This window comes from Zychaea mexicana (genome assembly GCF_025766255.1).
Source record: "Zychaea mexicana strain RSA 1403 chromosome Unknown BDB00scaffold_156, whole genome shotgun sequence".
In the NCBI taxonomy this organism is placed as follows: domain Eukaryota; kingdom Fungi; phylum Mucoromycota; class Mucoromycetes; order Mucorales; family Lichtheimiaceae; genus Zychaea; species Zychaea mexicana.
In genome coordinates, this window is record NW_026516819.1 from 74,695 (window position 1) to 89,989 (window position 15,295).

At 44.2% G+C, this 15,295-nt stretch overlaps 6 protein-coding genes across 6 annotated transcripts; 3 read left to right on the forward strand and 3 right to left on the reverse strand.

The window, feature by feature from the left end:
• Nucleotides 1–2,728: 2,728 nt before the first annotated feature.
• Nucleotides 2,729–4,006, forward strand: BDB00DRAFT_879018 (uncharacterized protein; the record flags this gene model as incomplete). Its single annotated transcript, XM_053127818.1, has 3 exons — nucleotides 2,729–2,890; nucleotides 2,979–3,589; nucleotides 3,664–4,006. The coding sequence occupies 3 exons, from the start codon at nucleotides 2,729–2,731 to the stop codon at nucleotides 4,004–4,006; spliced, it is 1,116 nt and encodes a 371-aa protein (XP_052973301.1).
• Nucleotides 4,007–5,569: 1,563 nt separating this feature from the next.
• On the reverse strand, nucleotides 5,570–6,845 carry BDB00DRAFT_158198 (uncharacterized protein). Its single transcript, XM_053116272.1, has 6 exons — nucleotides 6,712–6,845; nucleotides 6,489–6,637; nucleotides 6,283–6,428; nucleotides 6,108–6,216; nucleotides 5,764–6,026; nucleotides 5,570–5,702 (listed from the first exon to the last, which is right to left on the reverse strand). Exons 1-5 carry the CDS (start codon nucleotides 6,731–6,733, stop codon nucleotides 5,922–5,924), a joined length of 531 nt encoding a protein of 176 aa, XP_052973302.1. The 5' UTR covers nucleotides 6,734–6,845; the 3' UTR covers nucleotides 5,570–5,702; nucleotides 5,764–5,921.
• On the reverse strand, nucleotides 6,836–7,827 carry BDB00DRAFT_158290 (uncharacterized protein). The gene is made up of 3 exons (XM_053116273.1): nucleotides 7,224–7,827; nucleotides 6,919–7,116; nucleotides 6,836–6,846 (listed from the first exon to the last, which is right to left on the reverse strand). The coding sequence occupies exons 1-2, from the start codon at nucleotides 7,597–7,599 to the stop codon at nucleotides 7,010–7,012; spliced, it is 483 nt and encodes a 160-aa protein (XP_052973303.1). The 5' UTR covers nucleotides 7,600–7,827; the 3' UTR covers nucleotides 6,836–6,846; nucleotides 6,919–7,009.
• Nucleotides 7,828–9,449: 1,622 nt separating this feature from the next.
• Nucleotides 9,450–9,891, forward strand: BDB00DRAFT_158184 (uncharacterized protein). The gene is made up of 2 exons (XM_053116271.1): nucleotides 9,450–9,589; nucleotides 9,678–9,891. The coding sequence occupies exons 1-2, from the start codon at nucleotides 9,483–9,485 to the stop codon at nucleotides 9,781–9,783; spliced, it is 213 nt and encodes a 70-aa protein (XP_052973304.1). The 5' UTR covers nucleotides 9,450–9,482; the 3' UTR covers nucleotides 9,784–9,891.
• A 425-nt stretch (nucleotides 9,892–10,316) lies between these two features.
• On the forward strand, nucleotides 10,317–10,762 carry BDB00DRAFT_856793 (uncharacterized protein; the record flags this gene model as incomplete). The annotated part of the gene is given in 3 exon segments (XM_053125792.1): nucleotides 10,317–10,338; nucleotides 10,350–10,372; nucleotides 10,531–10,762. Coding segments are annotated over 2 exon segments (167 nt in total), but the record flags the coding sequence as incomplete, so codon positions are not given.
• A 473-nt stretch (nucleotides 10,763–11,235) lies between these two features.
• BDB00DRAFT_157967 (uncharacterized protein) lies at nucleotides 11,236–12,787 on the reverse strand. Its single transcript, XM_053116270.1, has 4 exons — nucleotides 12,180–12,787; nucleotides 11,775–12,099; nucleotides 11,371–11,711; nucleotides 11,236–11,290 (listed from the first exon to the last, which is right to left on the reverse strand). The coding sequence occupies exons 1-3, from the start codon at nucleotides 12,478–12,480 to the stop codon at nucleotides 11,444–11,446; spliced, it is 894 nt and encodes a 297-aa protein (XP_052973306.1). The 5' UTR covers nucleotides 12,481–12,787; the 3' UTR covers nucleotides 11,236–11,290; nucleotides 11,371–11,443.
• Nucleotides 12,788–15,295: the final 2,508 nt, after the last annotated feature.

Genomic DNA, 15,295 nt, shown 5'->3' on the forward strand with positions numbered 1-15,295 from the left:
CATACAGCAAAGAAAGAGATGACCGTCACTACAATACGATGATGATGTGCGTGTGCATACAAGTATAAAAACAAAAGACCGGCGTCATAGTCGTCAACATGTAATATGGGCGTATATGGTAGAGAGGTATTTGCGTCAGGCTGTATGTTTTGCAAGCCAATGGCGGATCAGCGTCATGTTGTATATGAATGTGTTTGAGTAATGGAGAAGAAGAATGTTGCGTCGTAGTTGTTGTGAGTACGAGTTGAATGTGCAAGTAGAAGACGATGTTGTATTACGCAGTAAGTTTGACGTTGGAATGGCGCAAGATGGTACATTAAGTATAGACAGAAAAAAAAAAAGAGAAAAAAGCAGTAATTCTGAATAAGCATGTATCCACCAAAGCTATATCCCAAGCACAACCGACAACCTTTTCCTTCCCTTGTTCACCTACGCAACTTTGAAAGGCTATCGTTTTTTCTACAGTAACGGCGGTCTACACCTTACAAATCTTGAGCACATGCTTTTTTTTAAAAAAACAATTACCATGATTCCGTTTTTTGTTCAATCTGTGGATTGTGCCGCTTTGTTTTCTTTTTCTCTTCTATTCATCATGGAGACAGTAAAAAGTCATATACAAGTGTGTTCGCAGCAGTTGAATTGCCATGGTGGTTGTTAATGAGAAGAAAAAAAAGATCTTTGGTTGTTGCTGCTGCTATTTAACCCCACTCTTTCCTCCCGCCTCAGCCACCACCCTCTAATTTTTTTCACACTCAACCGGGGTGGAAATAAGGGGATGCGGCTGGTGGTGAGAAACGATGAAGGGTGGTGAGAGGAGGCATGTATTTCAATAAAATCTTTATAATGGGTCTATCTGTTATTGTTCAAGTAACTAGACTACTCGTTAACTATCAGTAAAGTACCGGTTTTTCTTTAAAGTGATCTTCGATTTTCTTATAAATCAAAGTGCTGCAATAGTACGATTGCAGCAAGACCATAACTATTGTACAGTATTATGGGTGTTTACATAATATATCATGTTTTCATGGTCTGATTGATAACTAGTACACTTCTTTGACACTATTTTCTTTTTGCTTACGTTATTCGATTACACATCTTGTAGCAATATTTCTGTTTGCGAGCTGGTTGTTTGACGTTTTTAAAGTAAGAGAGAAGGGAAGAGGTCTAATTTTGTGGTCGATTAAGTAGGAATGGTTGGTGAAGTTGTGGCGGGTACAAAAGAGATTATGGGAGCGATGGACAGAAGGGTACACAACTTGGGCAGCTGGTCTAAAAGAGACATGGTAGAAATGAAAATTGCTCAACTGCATACTGATAGGTTTACCTGTAGGAGCGGAAAGGAAAGGTATGTATAGAGTTGAGAATTCAACAGAATACCAAGCAATGGCTTTTGAGAACGCATTGGCAGCTAGAATTGTACAAGAATGATTGAAATATGAAGCAGTATTGCAAGGAGAGGAGCGATCGGATAACTTATGCTACACTGAAGCCAGTTCATCTTCTCTAAAGAGATGTAAGAAATTAGCGCGATTCTGCTGCAAAAACACAAACATATCGTCTTTGATAAATGGCCACATATCCTCATCGTTTTTCAAGGCCAAAGCCAAGACACGAAAACCACAATCACCATCAGGCTAAGGACTAACAATAGTGGCGACTTGCTGCTTGGGTACATCGGTGCTTAAGACACCAGCCAATGGCACCGCCAGATCCTTGCCCTTTCCTTCCCTATTTTAACGGCCCACCACAATCAGCTTATATTATACACTGGAATGATTGGTACATACCATGTGGCTGCTGCGTCAGCTCCGAAGCCCGTCTTGGCCTTTTTTGCTTTGCTCATCTTGGATTTCGAGTGTAATTGGCAAGCGTTTGTTGTTATTACTGCTGTTGCTGCTGCTGCTGCTGGCGTTATTTGCAGTAGTGCGAGCTGTTGTTTTCTTTGTTCGCACAGGTGGAGATTGCAGTTCATGCATATCAATGAACGAATCATTACTGATTGCCTTCAATTTATGCAAAAGATCTGCTAGTTGCTGCTGGTTTTGGAGATTGAATCCTAGGTTTTCAATCCGGACAAGCTCAGCGGCGACTTGCTTTTCGATCGTTGGCTTCTCGTGGTCGTCCACAACTGCTATAACGTTGGGTGCAGAGAGCACATCGACAAATTCGTCTATTGCAAAAAAGAAGAAAAGAAAACCGGCTCATAAATCGTCGGTGAACATACTCACCATTGTTTTAAACTCTGCAATAGCCATACCATTGAGATTCGATGCTGTTTTTTCTGGGAACAAGTGCCAACGCCGAGGGATAATCGACAATGGAATGGGCCCGTTAGCTGGATACATATGACAGCATGGTATTCCGTAATGGATCTTTAAGGCACACTTGTAATGCATCGTCTTCAGCACGTTCGAAAATCTCAACTGGTCTTTGATGGCTTCAAAAGCAAAGCGAGATATATTACGACTGAGGAGCTCAAGTCGCGTTTTATATGCCTCAGGAAGATGAGAATTAGCACTCAATGCTTCCTTATCAACCTACTGATTCCAGTTGGTGTTCTACAAAAGCGGCTATCATCAATTACACAGTATTGCTTATCGCAAACCCCAAACGTGCCGATACTTAAATATAAGTATGCAACAACATGAATTGATGCGAACATTTCTCAGCAAAACGTATGTATATATACCTTGTCTTTATACCACATATTCAGATGTGTGAAAAAAAGATGAAGGCTGCTGGATGGATCGATGTACTTTTTGATTTCGGCGTGAGCACCTTCAGCCCGGTTGGTACTCGTATTTCCAAGGTGTCGCAGTTGGCCGGTCTCACTACCAACCCATTTTTCCCCAAAGGCAAACGGCACCGTAGTTATATCACATTCTTCATCGTATTAAGCAAACTAACCATGACACAGCAAAAAATACTCCTTTAACGACACCAGCTTCATCATTCCAACCCTTTCTCCGCCACCCCAGCAGGGTAGACCACGTCGCGCATCCATGACCCCTGGAACGCCAACTTTGACATGGTACTCTGACAAATTCCGCCCTATCAACTTTCCTTTGCAAAACTATTGCATCAAGCATTCCAAACACTATGCCACTGAAGACGCCTTCAGAAAGCACACGACAAAGTGCCATGGAATGAAGCTTGAAAAAAAGCGTCCAGGTCCGCCATCAACAGTGTCAGCAAAAAGGCAAAGGCACACAAAATGGGAGAACTCAAAGAAGTATGCTCCCACTGACAAGGCCAGAAAGACGATACAACGACGAGATGCCGCTGCTTCAAAAATGTTCATGGAGCTGCTGGTGATAGGCGAATTTAAACGACAACGAGCTTATTTAAAGCTACTCGATGCTGTTGAAGTTGCTATTGAGCGAATTGAATTCCATTGTACAATCCAAGAGTATCAAAGCAAGTTCGGATCCTCCTGGAAATATTGCGTCTACTCTTTATGCGCAGCAGAAGGTCGCACTGTTTTGGATTCGACAAAGAACCAATTTTTCGACAACATTTTTATGCAAGAAGCAGAGAAGGAGAAGCAGAGAAGGAATACGAACAGCTCTCTGTGTCCGAGATCATGGATGTGAATGCTGCTGTCAGAGACGCTTTGAAAGCAACTTGCCCTCGATTTCTTGCTGACCATGGGCCTATATTTAGAGCTTTCCGTTGGGTTGGAAACCCTTTTCTGTTGCGCTCAAGCCATAGCGACGAGAGCATTATCAATCTCGGGACGATCACCGACGATGAAGATGAAGAGAGGGGCCTCTTCAAGAAAAACGTCCCAAGACCCGATGAATGGAGGTCCCTTCTCGAAAACGATTTGGAACCAGTGCTGTTGCGCATTGAGTCCACCGGTAATAAAAAACTCAGAGGACGTCGATACGAAGAAGAAGAAGAAGATGTAGGCGAGGAAACAGCTCATAGCAGCTCTGAAGGTGGAAGCGGCCATAGTAGTGTTAGTGAAGATGATCAACATGAAGTAGAGTACGAAGACTTTTAATAATGATGTTTGCTCATGCTCACATAGACAATACTTGTTTGATGATCTACTCGGCAAATTATTAAGTTACATCAATGATACAAATCCTTCCATCAAGGCTTTTCAACATATCAAAAGGAAGCATTGATTTTAATAGCTTAATCCCTAACAATAATCAGCATTGAAGAAAGCATAACCGAAGTAGTAACACATTGTTCACATTTATTTATCAAGTAAAAAAGGTGATGCATATAAGAAGTACTGCACTTAGCTTTTCCCTTATCGGTTGATCACCGAGCATATAGATTCTAGTAAAAAGAGCTGGCTAACCTCATTTTAAACCAGGATTCAGATTCCCTCTTGTATATCATATAGTAACCGGTAGCTAAGCTAGACTTTACCTCCGCTGACACAAATACGGCCGATTGCTAGATGTGATCCCCGGTGAGTTTGATTGTGACAGAAAACCAACTAAATATAATGCTTGTTAGCATACATAGCATTTGAGCTAAATCATAGCACTATTGTTACATATCCATATTCTTGTTTATCGTAAGCAAATAGAAAAAAAGTTGCGAGTTGTGTTTACTGAGCGGACGAGGTTGGTGCAGTATCAACCGGCATCCCCTCTCGAAACGGAGTTGGATCGTCTTCCCATTCCTCGTCTTCGATTTCATCGGCTATCTTTGTAGGGTCTAACACCTCCAAATTGGTCTCCTCATCTTCTTCCTCCATACCAGCAGCATTACGAAGCAGCGACAAGGATCCTGGGTTAGCCTCGGTAGAATCAAGAATTACGGCCAATTGTTTCGCTTGTTCTCTTTGCCAAGACTTGGCACGCTCCAACTTGCGTTTCCACATTTGGATCAAACCGATCTGGCCATAACACGCTTCCAAATTGTATGGCACAGTTACGGCTGCGTTGATAGCCATTTCGAGCTTATCAATAGCAGCTTGTCCATACTTTAACACAGAAGCGGCTTCGTCCTAATAGCGGTCCATAAATCTGTGCATTAACATTACCGGCAAATTAAGTCAAGCAAAATTTCCATACCTTCAAAAAAGCAAGTTCTTCGTTTGCTCTTTGCAAACCATGGAAAGCGTCGTATGGTGCGTTATCCTCAACGGTGCAAATGATGTTCATGCGAAAACGTAAATGACTGTCTTTTCGAAGTACTGCATTGATATCGTTACCATAATCTTCGAAGCCTGCATATAGCGTTAGTCATTTGTTAAAGTCGGTCATGCTGTATGATGCGAAGATATAACACGTACCAAAAACAGGTCCGGCATTGATCTTCGTGTTGTATGTTATGAGGCGCTTTTCAATTTGATTTCGCGCTGCTTGTCTTTGTCCTGCGAGATTCTGCGTCTGGTTGTGGCCTACAAAGACAATATTTCAGATGAGTTTGTCTTTACTCGATCGAGCTGATCAAAGATGTTACCATTGCCTTGGTGTTTGAAAGCTTGATTAATAATATCATAGATAGCAATAGCAACACGCAAATTCTCTATAGCTCTGCATGTTTGAGCAAATCTGCTGCTGCCATCTTTTTCGACGTTTCTTTTTTGGATTCGGCGACGTGTCTATCCCATTTCTCTTCCATCTCTTTCATCGCTTCTTCATCATTGACATTAACGCCCGACTGTCTTAGAGCTTTCAGCGCATCTTCTTCAAGCTTGAGTGTGCGTACGTATCTGCGGTGGATGTATTGGCCTATAAGAGCAAACGTTCAGTGGATTTGCCGCAATTTGCCATGTTGGTGCGATTAATATACCTAATTGTCATCTTTTTGTTGGGCGTAAAAGTTCAGAGCAATCGTCAGCGTGAGTCGTCTGTTGAGAGACGACATATGTCGTGTCATAGACACAAATCCGTTGAGGAATGACCAAAGTCTCTCTAGATGTTCACCATCTTGCAGCCCAAAGCCGATCCTCAAACGAGGGTAAAATGAATTTGGCATTCGGGATTGTGCCCGGTTATATGAAAAATGCCGACAGCAATGTCAACATCCTTAATGCTGTGTAGACGATCGGTTCTCTGGTAATAAGAAATAAAAAAAGAGAGATATGTAACCGCTGGTAGGTTTGCAGTGTATGGTATTTAAGAATCGAAGATTACCTGCAGAGCAGGACGAAGCTTGCAACCGACATCGTACATGATGCGGATGTTTGATCCGTAAAGGGGTAAGTCGATCACCTTCTGTAGACAGCTAAGCATGTATGTGTATCTAGTATCATTTGACATCGGTTAAAGTAAGACCTGATACATTAAATGTATACTTCGAGAAACTCACTGTTCGCCTGGCGTATTCATATCGATGATGGCCACTGGATGACCATGACCACACGTACACGCGAATGCTCCTGTCTGGTCCAGATGGCTTGTTTTTACTCTCTTCTTCAAGTTGGGAGCTTGCCAAGTCTCACATCCGTCAGTTGTCTGGGAATTAAGGTTATTCAATATAAATGCACGCTCCATGTATGTCCTAAATATTCATACCGAGCTTTCATATTGAATTACTTGCTCCGGCTTGACCCACGGGCGATCGACTTCCTCTTGGCCTTCAAAGGCGACTTCCTTCGGATCCTTTGTCTTAGCAAACGACGTAGCGACTGGTTTCCATCTCCAGCTATGATCTTGGGACCAGACTAAAACAAACGCTCGACATGTTTAACTCCTTAATATAGATAATTGTTTCACAGCACATAAATTAGAAACATACCGCATATCTGCATGCGGGACATGCGTCATCCAGGTCACATAGATCTCGATGCTTCTTCTCCAGATTGAGCGTTAATCTCCCATAAATTGGGAGAGCTTCCGTCAGTCGTTGCTTGAACGATGCAGGTATCGGAAGCTAATAGAAAGTGTGTAATCACATTAAGTTCATCCTATTTACTTATCTTTCCATCTATTAAACTAATCATACCTTGAAGTGATACTCTGCTCGAGCCCATTCAGCGATTGCATGGATCGAGACACGGCAAATGTAATGCATGTTATGGAAACTGCGCATTTGTTCAATGTGAATGGCGTGCTGCGGATCGAATGGTGTCAAAGGAAAGAGATGACGACTCATCATGACAACTGGCAACGAATGTTCGGGGCAATTCTTGCAGTAAGTGATCTTGTCAGGGCGAATCCCTAACACATATGTTGATCAATTGATGGTCTACTTTCTAACTGTTTTTCCTTTTCTTATTCGTAAAGTTGAGGAACTGCTTCTATTCATACCACACTTATAAACAGTCGTGACGTAGGTCGACTTCTTCTCTTTGCACGCGCACGTCAAGAAAACGTCGTCGGTGGCCTTTAGTGACTGAGGTACTGGGACCTGGACACCATAGCCTTGGATATACGCCTCAGTGAGAAAAGGTAAGAGCTCGGCCCATTTCTTGGCACGTTCGTCGGTTCTCTTCCTTTTACGCATGACGAAAGGACTTTCTACGACATTGGCCCATTCATTTTCGTTGGTGTCAGAGGGTGTAATCTGAGCTCGCGAATTCGAAGCATTACGTCCGATCAAAGAGGTCGTGTGCGTAAGCTTTTTCGTCCCATACTTGTGGACTACTCCAAAAGTTCTTTTGCGTTTTTCACCGAGTTCAGGCATTTTTTTGTTTGATAAGAGGAGAGGGATAATAAACTACTGACGGCAACTGCCACAAATGGCAAGCGTGCACAGGTGTATAATGTAGACCCCGCACTTGCGGTTGCGGTTGCGGTTACTTGTCGAGCTGTTCCTCGATAATACCGCAAGTAAAAATCCGACTATCCAAGTCGGCGGCTGGGTATGACTAGGACGGTAGATCCTATTGTCTTGCTCAATTGCTAATTTTAGATTTCCCTTAACAATAAAGCAACGTGTCTTCCAGCGTCTGTGCGCTTTCATATGAAAGTGGCTACCACGTGGAATGTTCTTTTTTTTCGGTCTTTACGCTGCAATGCCAGTGACGATCACACACTATAGGCAGGAACTGTGCTTTTGCTTAAAATAAATCGTGTGCCACGTGTGCCTCGCTTATCTTTCTCAACAGCGTGCCACTTTTTTTTTCTTTCCTTTTCGAGTCACTTCCCGTTCCACCATTTTCAGTGTAGCAGCATTCAATGAAATTCTTTCTTTAAATACTTCTGAAAGTCCTCTCTGCATCCACTACTACCAACAGGCATGTGTTTTTTTATTATTCGGATCAAAGTTGACATCAAGTCAATGCATTTACACGAGCTTCATATTCACAAAAACGGCAGCAATGGTGGCGCCATCATTTTCTCATATTACCCGCTTCTCTATAAGCATGTGGCAATGATTCTAGGACCACATAAACTGACAGAATACTAATACCCCTCATGCACAAAGATTTTGTCAGTCAGTTATCCCCCAATTTTTTATCCCAATCTATTCTTTCTGCTGTGACCATGGACTCTGATACCTTTACCATGCCCCAACTTGCCTATGACGAGTTTGCTGATGAATATGAAAATGTTGAAGCACTCAATGATCCAGCCTTCCGAGATGCTGATCGTACGATCAGTCGGTGAGTATCGTTCCATTACATATGCGTATATACTTGTACCTGCCCAATTCTTATATCTACAACTGTTTGACTTGCTAGTGAGGACGCACGGGAAGTTTTGTACTGGCTCAATGATGGCGAACCTACCGTAATGAACATGCTCACCGAAACCATGCGTACCGCAACCTTGGCATCAGCCGATCAAGCTGTCGAGCCTTCCATTTACATCGACAGCGATGACCTCAGGACCATCCGCTACCGGACAACAAGCGTTGATTTGACCAATATCCAGGTTGGTGTCGGCCGCCTCCTCGTCGACTGTCGCACGCAACTACAAGACCATGTATTGCGCGGCTATACCTTGCAGGAGCCTTTCTGTGATCGCTTCCATGAAATAATGGCCGATACCAGGACAGCCGATCCCTCCATCGCATTCTTCACCAGGCCCGGCAACCCAACAGCGAACGACGACTACCTAAAGGTCTTGTTCAGGCGCCTGGCAGTGCAACACAGTGACGAATTTATTGCAAGCGTGACCGAAAGCGGCGAGCTCTTGTGGAATCTCGCCGCTCTGTACGAGTGGCTGTCCCAATGTCGTAAATTGATCCTCATGATCATGGTTCTGGTTCACATTACAAGTGGACAACCGGCGCGAGGTGAGGAGCTCGCATGCACGACAATTCGTTCGTCCGCGCGTGGGGCCAAACGTGGCATGTACTGGTACCGACAAAAGGTCATGCTGGTTCAGTACTACTACAAGCGTCGTTCGAGAGGCACTGCCGATCGTTATGTCGCACGCTTCCTCAACAAGGAGCTAAGCGAGATTGTCCTGATGTACCTTGTACTGGTGCGCCCGTTCGAACGGTATGTGTATATTTCAATGGTTTTTTTTTTGGCTGTTGTTTGAGTGCTTAATTCATAGTACCGTTGTATCGCTAACTCGTCTGCATTCGCTTGTAGCTTTGCCTTTTATCAAACCCGGATGGGCACATCAGACGTGGTTGTTGGTATCGAGAACTACCAGAACTTCCTTTTTGTTGCGCACGGCAAAGTCGTGACCAGCCCTATGTTCAGTAAAGAACTGCACAGGTATGCTATCTACATTATATCACACAAAAATTAGGCAAAAAGGGAGAGAGAAGGACCTGATTAACACGTACTTGCCATTTTTTCCTAGGTACACCCAAAGCCATATGGGTGCCGGTCTCGGGCTTCAAGCCTATCGCCATGTCGCCACCTTCTTCATGCGCCACCACCTCCAACAAGGAACTCATCTGTTGTAAACAACAGAAGAGTTGCTTGCCCATCCTGACATTGACACGGTCGAAGGTGACAACAACGACGACGATATAACAACATACGAGCAGCAGCAACAAGGTGGGCGCCGACAATTGTAAATCGATTCGATCCTGGGTTCTTCGACATGCAGGCGGCACACTCTTCTTCCGTTGCGGGCATGCACTATGCTCGAACGTCAAGCGATTTCCGGTTTTAACGACTGAATCGATCCACACGTTTGACCTATGCTCGCGAGAATGGCAGAAGTTACTGCGTACGTAGAGTCCATCCTATCTAACAGCGTAAAAGAAAAAAAAGGAAGATCTGAACTGATTGAGTATTTCATTGATATACAGATATGGTGATGCCATTGCGGCACCCACAACACAACCAGAGCGACAACCACAGCAACTGCAACCGCAACGCAACCACCCACCCACCGCAACCCCGCAACCGCAATCGCAACCACAGCAACAGCAACTGGCTTCCGGCCCTCCATTTCCGCACCTTCCGCAACATATAAACCGCTTGCTCAATCAGGTCACCGAGCAGTTCATTGTAAATTTGCATCACAATGCCACCAAGACTTCGCTCCTACCATCAAATATAAACGTAAGATACCTCTATTTTTTTGCTACCCATGGCTTCTGGCTTACGATCCTTCTCCTTGTACTCATCAACTTTCTCCTATCATGCATACTGTCATTATCACCTCTAGCGATCCTCCCTGCCCATCTTATAGCTTTACGAACCTTACTCGGCGATCCAACGGCCAGCTTTCGCTCGCGCGAGCAAGCACTCGCCATACCTCTCATTATGGACCGCAAGCTAGACTTGTTGGTCATCATGCCAACGGGTATGGGCAAGAGTGTGCTCTTTTCTTTGCCCCCGCTCCTTGAGGAAGACAAACTCACGATCGTCTTTGTTCCTCTTGTGGCGCTGGTCGCTGACCACATGCGTCGTTTGACAGAATGCGGCATTTCTGTTGCGGAATGGCAAGGTTAGTAGCATTGTATTACATTTGAGAAAAAGACGAAGAGAAATTGTATTAAAGTCTGATCATGGACTTATCTTCTTCATATCTTTATATAGACAATGCACCAACAGTACCGGACAGCCAAATCCTCCTTGCGCCAGTGGAAGCAATAGCGAGAACCGCATTTGTCGAGTACTGCTACGAACAACAGCATCGTTTGGTACGTTTTGTTGTTGACGAGTGCCACCTTGGTCTGACGCAGCAGTCATTCCGTCCTGCAATGCATAAGCTGCAAGTCCATCGCCTCGTTCCTGTTCCTCTCCTTCTCCTCACCGCCACCTTGCCACCGACCATGGAGGACCAAGCCAGAATCCTTTACGCATCAAATTTCGCAACGATCCGTGCCCAGTCTACAGAACGACCGAACCTTTCCTACCAGGTGTGCGCCCACCCCTCGAAGCAGAACGACGACCAGATACACGTCATTGCAAAACATCTGCTCCATTTTGCGGGCCAACGTGGCATTCTTTTCTGTACTACCAAGGCAGAGGTCATTGACTTCGCTGGATACTTGCAAGCCCGTTTCCGGTACCGCCCCCTTAAAGCACAGTTTTACCATGCCGATATGGACGAAGACACGAGGGCCGAACGACAGCAGCATTGGATGTCAAACGGGGGACTGATGATCACTACGAGCGGATTTGGTGTTGGCATTGATTCCCCCAATGTACGCTTCGTGTTCCACTGGAAGTTGCCGTATAGTTTGTTGGACTATGCCCAACAAACAGGTCGTGCTGGTCGCGATGGGCTGCCTTCAGTGTGACGGGCGTACTATTGCATAGAAGAAGAGGCAAGACTTGGCAGGCTAAGCCAACGGGATGAAGAAAGAACAAAAATCGCCGACCGCGAACAGATGATGGCGTTTGCACAGGTAAATAACAAAAATTAAATAAAAATCTGTATGGATGTCAGTATGATTACAGTTGCTAATACGAGACTTTATAACAGTCAAACACCTGCCTTCGCTTTGAGATGCAGCAGTATCTTGATGGTGCTCCATTTCTGAACTGCCTCGCGGAAAACAGGCTCGAGAAGTGTAGCATCTGCGACGATACTCCGTTACGTGCTCTGGACCTCACTGTATCTCGATCACCACCGCCATTATCACCTTCTCCAGGCAGTTTCCGATATTTTAGAGCTGCTCCAAACCGCTCACAAATACCACGACCCTCATCATCATCATCACCCCTCCAACGGCAGAGCTCAACATCGTCTGTGGGGTCATCTGCTGCTTTCGAGACAGTATCGCGACAGGAAATTCCATTCGATCTGCCTGCTCCCTCTCCTGTAAGTTATGATGTTTTTTTTAATCAGTTGTCAAAATTATACTGTATTAAACGTGTCATTCCTTTTTGTTAGGCTTACCTCCAACGCATGCAGCAGCAGCAGCAGCAACAACAACAACAAGGCCCGAGCATCCATTCTCTTGGTGGCTATACTCGCGCCCAGCAGCAGCACCAAGAGCATCGCAGAAACCGACACGAGTTCCTGAGCCTATGCGAAGAAGCCGACGAAGAATGTGTCGTCTGTCGCGTCCGTGGTGTGCAACAATGTGGCTCGCATGCTCTTGACAAGGCACACTGACGACTACTGCTTGCGGTGCTTCTGCGTGCATGTGAACTTCTTCGGCCATTGCATGAAATACCGGTATGTAGCCATGACACATGCTTACCCCCTTCTTCTTGCAGCAACACTGACTTTTTGTCTTCTTTGTTTCATAGGCCAGGTGTATGCTGGACTTGTGGAATACCAATCAATCATGCCTTGAGCCATGGCAGAGAGACGAATGCCTGTAACCCTGCGATCCAACGCACCGTTTATCCCTACTGTTGGGCTGCGTTTCACACTGTTGACTTTCGACCTGGCTTGCTCCAGATGTGTCAAGCCATCGATGATTCCGTACCGCCCTTAGGTTCGAAGCAAGAGTATGCTCAGTGGCTCTCCCACAGAAACCGCAATGGTGAAAGCAATGCTATGTCACTGTTTAGAAAGTTAAAAAACACGACCTTCCACTTCCATCGATAATACTTCCAGTTCTGCTCTCTCCCTCTTCCTCCTCTCCCTTTCATTTCTTTCTCTGTATGGTTTTTTTGTCCTGGTGACTTTTTTCTACTTGTACTTGCATCTTACATTAGCCTCAACTTTCTTTTTGTCATAACAATGTCGAATGCGAACAACAAAAAAAATAGCGCGTGATCGTTGCTGCTTTCTTTATTCAGGGCCTGATTTAAAGACGATCTTTATTTTTCATAGTGAATAAAAGCGTCTGTTCGTTGCGTGATGTGTTTCTATCAAAGTTGCTGTTGCTGGTTGCTGTACATTATTCGTGGTAGGGAAATGGCAAATAAAACATCTGTAAGAAGAAGGATTTTCGCCACCGCTGTCGTTTTTGCCTTCGCTGCATTCTACGCTTTCATTGGCTGTCTCCTCCGTGGACACCGTGGACATCACCCACTGCGCGCGATTTTCGCCCACAGACAATGTTTCGTTATGCACGTTTGTTCAAGATCCTGTTGAAGGCTAATGGAAACCATCAGTTTATAAATCGCATCCATAGCCAGCTGGCAAAGCTGTGTCAGAATTATATAGTTACAGCGGTATTTATTCTGCAACATGAAAAAACGCGTTATATGATGTAGCTGAATAGACGTGGATGTACAGGCAAAAAAATACGTCAAATAGCTTTTGTAAAGGCAATCATCTGCTGGTTATGATAAGACAAGTTAGCAAACAGTGGGTCAGTTTTATATATATATATATATATATATATATAAATGTATAGAACAAAGGAGAAGACGTATAGATTCATGGAAAAGTAACGATATCACATATATTTGAATTAGACGTAGTTTTCAAAAACGTATTTCGGCAGTTGTGTATAAAAGGAAACAAAAAGATGAGCTCAGCATAGCTATAATGTTATAGGAAACGGACGCTTGTTGACGCATTACGGTAGAATAAGAATGAATAAGAAAAGTGACGATTTATCGCATCATAGAAACACAAAACAAAATCGTTGTTCTGGAATGTCATTGGCATCAACCTCTTTATGAATGTCCAGCTCGCGCTGCAAGCCTTCGATGCTCTCTTCACCGCTTTCTGCCCGCATTGTTCCCATAACGCTTTCTGCAAAAGAGAACGTCAATCTGCCCTCCGGACACTCCTCCTCTTATTATTCATCTTATTTTCGACTCCATAAGATACCGGAGGCTCTTGCGGCTGCTGCTCCTCTTCATGCTGTCGGTTTGCTCTGCGCCTGCTGCTGGTATGATTGCTAGGAATAGTCATGCACTTTCACGAATAAATTTCCAGCTGCTGGCAACTTACGACATCTTGCTAGATGCCACGATACTAATACGTTCTATGTAGTAAAGCCAGTCAGAGATACGTACATGTGCTTTCGGTAATCATTGAGGTAGCTTAGCTTAAAACTTGGCGTACTCGCACTAGTCATGAACCAAGGAAATCCCAGTAAGGGTTGTGAATGTGCACATAATATTAGGTAACAAGACAAGACAAGCGAAGAGCAGATACAAGGAAATAAGATGGTAATCAATATTTCATTCTAATGATGATCTTCAGAGTAAATATGTTTACAATAGAACCTGGTTATACGGTAAGATAAAAGGGAATATCGTAATGGTATAATACAAGGATTTTCAGAATGAAGGGGTAAACAATATAGTGAGCAGAGGTTATGAAGAGATACAACCACGAAAGGATAACAATCCCGTTTTTTCATGAAGGATTTGTACCAGTACTGAGGGACAAGATGGATGCTTCGTTCTTGATGCATAGGAACGCCACTGTTGCTTTATATGCTCCTTGGAAATTCAATCAATCAAATATTTATACATTAATAACTTCATTGTGGATAGGCGTATATCCCGATAGCAAATAAAAACGTATGTATCACTTACGTAGGCTGCTACACAACGGAGATGGGTGAAGGAAGTTAAGGAGTCGATGGGAAAAAATATAGAGTGTATCAAGGAATGGATGTGAAAGACACGCAGTGTGTGAAATACACAGAAAGACAAGTAGAAGTGGTTCTTCGAACATGATGCCTGCGACTATATGCTATAATGACAAGAACCGCACGAAGGCAAGAGAAGCCAGGGATTCATTATCAAGATGACATAATAATCACACCAACGGAAGTGCTCCACAAGGAAGCCCTCCATGAGCCGGGCTCACAAGCCGTGTATAACGCTAGCGCCGCCGCACGAAGGCTGCCACTATCCCTCAAAGTAGAGAGAAAGTAACAAGGAGAAGCCAGGGGCAGACATCTAAGCTATACAGTGGGCTACGCTGGCTGACATCAGGGTAGATTGTTTGGGAGAAGTGATGACTTGAAATGACAAGGATTGGAGTATACAATGTATAGGAAAATGGAAGTAGGCAATAAGTAAAAGAAATCAGGTTTTCTACAGTCTGTGGTATAGCGATACCGAAGCCAGAATAATGGATGTGCTGGCAAG